Source organism: Rutilus rutilus (genome assembly GCF_951802725.1).
Source record: "Rutilus rutilus genome assembly, chromosome: 1".
Classification (NCBI taxonomy): domain Eukaryota; kingdom Metazoa; phylum Chordata; class Actinopteri; order Cypriniformes; family Leuciscidae; genus Rutilus; species Rutilus rutilus.
In genome coordinates, this window is record NC_140209.1 from 74,575,090 (window position 1) to 74,582,705 (window position 7,616).

At 36.2% G+C, this 7,616-nt stretch overlaps 1 protein-coding gene across 1 annotated transcript in view; it reads left to right on the forward strand.

Moving 5' to 3' along the window:
- The window catches only part of LOC311305800 (uncharacterized protein), a 1,224,369-nt gene that overhangs the window by 1,210,658 nt on the left and 6,095 nt on the right, over positions 1-7,616 (forward strand). Inside the window, exons 33-34 of the mRNA XM_084433678.1 lie at positions 129-302; positions 7,567-7,616. The exon at positions 7,567-7,616 is cut by the window's right edge and continues 124 nt beyond it. Coding sequence (XP_084289804.1) covers positions 129-302; positions 7,567-7,616 — 224 coding nt within the window. The remainder of the gene's footprint in view (positions 1-128; positions 303-7,566) is intronic.

The window sequence follows — 7,616 nt, forward strand, 5'->3', positions numbered from 1 at the left end:
GGTGAAATAAAGATGAAGATCTCTCTTCCTCTCTCTGTTTTATTTGCTTATGAAGATGATGTGACTTTACAGAATAAAGAGTTTTCTTTTCTTCTGTCTTATTTTCTTCTCTCTCTCTGCTAATGTAGTTTAAGCTGCTGTGATATGACAGATGAAGGTTGTTCTGATGTGACTTCAGCTCTGAAATCAAACCCGTCACACCTGAGAGAGCTGGACCTGAGCTGGAATACACTAGGAGACTCTGGAGTGAAAAACCTCAGTGATCTACTGATGAACCCACAATTCAAGCTGGAGAAACTACAGTTAGTGTCATTATACTGTACAGCAATTACAGTGTGACTGAAGTTTATTTATTTGAAGACAGCAGGGCTTATGTTTCATTGTTTATAGCAGTGCACTTTCTGGGTTTCCCCTATTGCTCACAGGGGGTTAAAGTGGGATGTGAGTGTGCCGTACGGACTCTTATTCTGGCTGTACTGAAGGCGAAGCGGTTTGACCAATCAGATGAAAGGGGCGTTTCAGCGCCGCCCACATGTGCAAACGAAATATCAAAGCCATAAACCGATTTGTAAACCACAAACGAAAAATTAGAAATCGAGCCGAAATCTAATTTTCCGTTTATTAAACTAAACGAAACACCGAATAAACGATCCGTCTTTTCATTTCTCGTTATTCCATTCCAAACAGGAAATGAAATGATCAGATGATACACGGACCGTGTATCTTTTGGTCATTTGATTTCCTGTTTGGAATGGAATAACGAGAAATGAAAATCAGCTCGTTTATTCGTTTTTAGTCTAAAGTTCCATTAAACATGAAAACCCAACAACCCAATGGGAATATACCCTTGTTGTATAAAACATCCAGAGGTGGACAATAACAAAGTACATTTACTTGAGTACTGTACTTAACCCTCTGGGGACCAAGGTGTTTTTGGAGCCCTTGAGATGTTCTGACATGCCTTGAAATTTGTGCTTTTTTCAGTTATTTATAAACATGTTAATGGCAAAGGTGTAAAATCACTCTATATAGCACAAACAGGGCTACCAAAATATGCGGGCAACGTGTATGTAGATGTTTGTATTTTTAAGAGAATAATGTTTATGCGTGGTTATTGGAAAAAATTAAAATGAAAGTGGCTGAATTAAGACCACAAAACACATATTAAATATGTGTCCACAAGACTTTTGTCTAATTGATGTTGTACCTTTGAGTACTGGCTTCAAAATTATGTGAAAATAGTCTTGCTTTATCGTTCACAAAAAAAAAATACATTGATTTAAATGGTGTAAAACAGGTTTTGCTTGGAAAGCCAATATGCGAGGAGGAGGAGTAGTTTACACCTTAGATTACAGTGTCCCACCCACTCTGCATAATGACTCTGCATAGCCTAATTAGCCATTCATTCAGGTGTGACACTGACACAATGCAAGGACAATGTATTTAGAAGAAGACTTATATTGACCATTTAAGATTTCGCTTACATCTATCTTGTAAATATGTTTAGCTATTTTATTAAAAATGTTACAATTACAACAATAATTACAATTTCAACAATATTTCAAGTGTACTCTTTCTTTGTAGAAAAAAAAAGATTATAGGCCTACATTTTATCATATGTATTCATTAGTTTGAATATAGCCAACATTGGAACATCTAACATCTTAGTCTATGACTTTATTTTTGACAAAAATAGTGTGACTAACGCCTGACTAACGTTGTTTTATTGAAATATCAGGGCAAATAAATGTTAATTTACGTTGCTTATACAAATACATTTTATTTCAACATATTCCAGTCGATTTTTACTCATCTCAGTAGGCTATGGCAAAGCAGTTTATTCTTTCACACACAGACACGCGATTCATATTTAGGCTAAACACTCTTTACAAATATGTACCCTTCATTCATCTCACAGAAACGCGAGTCATATTATAGAAATGCGATTCATCTTTTTGCGGTTTATCGGCCTACACACGTTATTCCATAACGTTATTCCACACTTGAGAAAAGAAAACAGCCTACCTCACTCCTCAGCGCGATCTGCTGCTCATATCAGGAGATATTTCTCCTCATCAGCACTGTGGAAACTTTTCTCCATAAAGGATAATGTCTCACTCGCGACGCGCTTTGTTTACAGCTGATGTGGGCGTTTCACAGACTGAAATGGTTCTCGGAATTTGCATTTGAATAGCGCGCGCTCTCCGGGGAGTGGTCAAATTACTGTGAATCATCTCGTAATGAGCTCGACTGGAGTCGCTCTCTTTGTATACAGATTACAGAAACTAAGAATATTTGTTTTTTATATAAATGACTCCAATTAAAAGATGCGATCTCAAGCTTTATGCCCGTGGGTCTGTTTGCCTGTTTGACTGAATTTTCGCGGAGTTATAGATCATTTTCGAACGCGTTTCAAACGGGAGTTTACTGACAGAGAGAAGGCAGAAATCGCATCATCTTAATTTTTCTTTATTTGTCAAAAAGCAAAACACTTTATTTTTATTGTGAGTATACAGAAAAAAAATAGAAACTGAACAGGATCGATTGATGTATTACACGAAAATGAAAGATCAAAATTAACAGAGCATTTAGTGTTTATTTTCATTGCTAAAAAAAAAAAACGAGCAAAACGCGCGGGCGCGTTTTTGGTCCCCAGAGGGTTAAGTACACTTTTTGAGTAGCTGTACTTTACTTGATTTTACTGTACTTGAAACTGATTTTCGTTTTCAAATTTGGGTTTGGTCTTCTAAATGCGAATTTTGCCCTTGTTTTGGTGCACACTAGCTTATAGATAACAGTAAGGCTACTGTAACATATTCATACTAAAAGCCAACAAACTTTAAATATGGCACTATTTGAGGGAACAGCCATTTGGGTGTCCGAAACCATTGTGGACGTTATTGAGTGACTTATTCAATCTCACATTCAATCCCACTACTGGAACTGTGTTCTAGAAATAAATGTGATATTGTATTGAGGGTTGGAAGGCAGGCATAGATTCAGAGGCATAAGGTACTGTAGTATTACACACAACAGTGCAGCAATAATAAAACAATGCATTGACATTTACTTTTGATACTACTTTTAAAAACGAGTAGGCTACTTCTATACTTTTACTTAAGTAAAAATCGGTCTTTACAAATTTTACTTGTAACGGTGTATTATTTGACCAGTAGTATCTGTACTTTCGCTCAAGTAAGGAAGTTGTGTACTTTGTCCAGCTCTGAAAGCATCTGTTCATATTCTGTCATTACACAATTCCAATACGAACAGCACCGGTAGGCGTCTGAAAAAACTCTGCACTGATCAATCCGCATTTTTAAGCCAGGTAATTTTACAGTAGGCTCATATTCAAAATGTCCTACTCGTATAACGCCAACGACCACACAAATGGGCTTCCTTTGTGAAATATATAGCAGACCACCGTTTTAAATGACAGTTTAAAAAAGGTGGTCTGCTATTTTTCTCAAAGGAAGCTCAGTCAGTCAGACAGAGAGATAGATAGATAGATAGATAGATAGATAGATAGATAGATAGATAGATAGATAGATAGATAGATAGATAGATAGATAGATAGATAGAACTTGTGGGCTATAGCCTACTTGAAAGGAAAACAAATTTGCAGAGTAAAAACAGAGTTTGTGTTTTTGAATCATATTTTTTTCTGTAGTAGGCTACATCTTAAAATATAGAGCTCATGACAAATAAAAGTTCCAGATGGACAAACATTAAAAGCAAAAACCAGTGTGAATAACAATATCTTAAAATAAACTAGAGAGTGGATACACAGATATGGCCTATTTATGAATGAAATTAATGCATTTATTTGTCATTTAAAGGGCTCATGAACTGGATTGTTTTATTATTTTATAATGTTGCCTGGGGTGCCCTTATAATGTTAGTATGATTTTTACATCAAAAATTGTCATAATTTATAAATAAAAGCCATTTTTCCAAGCCTGATTTCAGCCTCAGATTTGAACGCTCTGTTTTAAGGGGCGTGTCTGCTGTGAGACTGCAGTGCAAACGCCCACTGCTGTGATTGGCTGACATGCTTGCATATGAAATAGCTAGTATTACATGAACTCTCTCGAAAACTTTTACTACGTTTTTACTATTACAGCTATCGAGATCGTGAAAAGTATCGTTTAAAGCATTATATTTAAATCTATTCCATCACATGAAAGGTTGCAGCATGATGAGCACTGAGCAGATGACAGACAGTCTGTTGATCGCGTGAATAAAGATCTTATCATTGCAACGCAATTTTTGCACTCTCACAAATGCTTACACCAAATCACAATGCATACACGATGTGAATACACAGTAAGAGCTTCGTTGTGTAGTGTAACAGTGTCATTATTTCATCACGAGTTTGGTAAGTGTCCAGATAAGCTCTCGCGGCTCGCGCTGTGCTTTGATTGACAGCTTGGGCGATTGGAAAGGGATCGTTCTTTGATCGCTCTCTGTGTATAATTTAATAACAGTTTAAAAAATATTATTTTCATAATACTACGAGAAATTATGTGAAGTTGATCGTTTAGTCACTGATGCATAAACAGTATTGAACAATTTTAAGAGAAATATCTGAACTTGAATAATTACACAGAAATCACTGATCGCAGATCAGGCATTAGAATACACATGGTTACTTACATGTTGCTGGCAGATCCGTGTCGGGAAATTGTGATTGACTGATTTAATAAAGTTTAACCATGCTGGAATCCGAAGGAAGCTTATGCAGACTGTCTTCTTCCACAAACAGGCGCTGCACAATATTTAGTAAACAGCATGTTTATTGCTTGGAAGTAGCTCGATCCGGTTTAGCAATTATCATGTCCTATGTTATTTAGCATGTTTGGGCGAATCAGTGGGCGGGGCTAAACAGGCCGTGTTGAAGTAGGCGTTGATCTTCTTCTGTGGAGGCGGTGTTTTATCCTCTTTGACGTCATAGTTCCCCACTTTGAAAAACGAGTCGTTTGCTGAGCCTGATGTCTATAAAAGCTTTTATTGGACTAACAAGGTAGTTTTCAGTTCTGAAACTTACAGGATATTATTATAGTATGATGATCTCTTATATGTCAAAAGCTCAAGGAAATTTTGATTTCTCAGTTCATCACCCCTTTAAACTGATGCAAACAGGGAAAGAGAGTAGAAAAGACTTATTATCTTGTCGCCCCCTCTAGTGGACAGCATTGAGTATTACGGCCTTCATTGCTCTGATAACGCAAGTCAATAGATTTTTTGGGAAATATATAAGCGAGTCAGACCAGTCTGAAGGTCTGAGCTGAGTTTGGTGAAGCATTAAAGTTCTAGGCGGAGTCAATTTCTCATAATAATAATAATAATAATAATAATAATGTTCAAATATGCTGGCTTTCTTAAGTCAACATAATAAAGAAAACTCAGAGAAACATCGACCAATTCAGTATGTAATAAAATTGTATTAGTTTTATAATAAAACTTTAACATTTTAAAGGCATGCCGTGCTCTTCAACCGACATGATTTAATTAATCCCAAACCTGGTAATTTTGTCAGTATTAATGTACGTTCACTGATTCTAGCTTCTCTCTTTTCTGTCTCTTTCTTTTAATGTGAACTGAGTAGGCTACACATGCTTACATTCATAAATATTAAACTTTATTTCTATTCAATTTTCAAAATTATTTATAGCATACATATGTCACACACGCCTACCTGCCTTTTGATGTAAATAAAAGATGAGAGAGGTTTTTTATTTCCACTCCCCTTTTATCCAAAGAGACGGAACTTTTGCACTGTATTTATCAATGGGAAATACATCATGCTAAAATAATCTGTCATATGTGGCTCACATTAATGGGGTCACTTGCAAGTCACAGCAGCACGAATTACGTGACCAGCAAAATATTTCTGCTTCCAATATTGTGCGTAGTTAACAGTGAGTGGTGGTTTCAGACATTATTTTATTAAAGTGCATTTGTCAGTGCCACACTCGTACTGACTCTTATTCTGCCTGACAGAAAGAAAAGCTCGTACTGAAGGCGGAGCGTTTTGACCAATCAGATGAAAGGGGCGTTTCAGCGCCGCCCACATGTGCAAATGAAATATCGAACTCATAAACCGATTTGTAAACCACAAACGAAAAATGAAAAAATGAGCCAAAATCTCATTTTTCGTTTTTTAAACTAAACTAAAACCGAATAAACGAGCTGATTTTCATTTCTCGTTATTCCATTCCAAACAGGAAATCAAATGACCAAAAGATACACGGACCGTGTCGTGTGTTCATTCGTTTTATGATTTAATATTGAAAGTAGAAAAACGAGAAAACACTTCCTTTTTCGTCTTTTTATTTTTTCAAAAAAACTAAAAACAAGTATTCATCTTGATTTTTCACTTTTCGTTCTCAGGTAGAAACATTTATAAACAGCTTGAATATTTGATTTCTACACGTAGGTGGGAATGAAACGCTCCTTTCCTCTGATTTGTCAGCCGAAGATCAAACTGTCCCGTCATCAGTTCTTCCTCAGCTCCGCTCAGCAGAATAAAAGTCCTCCGCTGCTGCAGTTGTACGGATTCTGAACGCGTTTATTGCAACTACTACATTTCATCTTTTTCTCATCAAACACCCAGACTAATGGCTCGACACGACCCGCACCGGGGAAGAGCCGCGACAGGGCTTTCTTATGAGGCTTTCAGTTCTCAAGTGCCAGGGGGTCCGTGAAATTATTTACTATAACCTACTGTATTTTCCGGACTGTAAACTAAAGTCACGTTTTTATCATGAAACACGTTGTGATTTATTCCAGACTGACCTAGGCCTTTACAATGCATTTAACTTAGTTCACATAATCTAAATGTTGACTTTCAAAAGTAGGCGTGCCAAGAAGACTATTCGCTGTATTTTGGTTTATATATATACAGTATATACTTTATTTTTTTCATCAATCTCTTTATTAAATTTTGAACATGAAATAAGAACAAACAAAGTTCCCCTTCACATAAAAAAACAAATAAAAAAAAAACATAAACACCAAGAATCAACAAAAATAAACGACAAACAACATAGTAACAATGAAGGAAAACAACAACCATTAACTAATAGCTGTGAGTGACGGTCCAAGAACTACTGCCCAGTCATTTGCAGCAAAAAACGTGGGACACTAAGTTTACTCAGGATTGTCTGGGAAGGTCAACTTCCCAACATATATAAAAAAAAGGGGGTATATATATATATACTTTTTAACCACAAATGTCTGTCTTGTACCATCTCTGAGATGTGCCACGTATTACATCATCACGTTGGAAAGGTCACGCGTCACGTCATCAAAAAATGTGTTTTGGGGTTTCATGACCCTTTAAAAATTAAATGAAATGAATGTGTAAACATGAATACATCAACAATTTCAACCTTTGTATTGTTACAGTGTTGGTAGTATATTTAAATGAACAATGTGTAGTCTTTCTCCATGTTACCTTTACCTTGATATCCCTGTTTATTTGTCAGCAAAAGTCTGCTGGATGAAGATGAACACATTAGTTGATCATCATAGATCTGAGTCATTTTCTCTTTCTGTCTTCAGTCTGTGTGGATACAGTATTACAGAGAAACAGAGTCTCATCCTGACTTCAG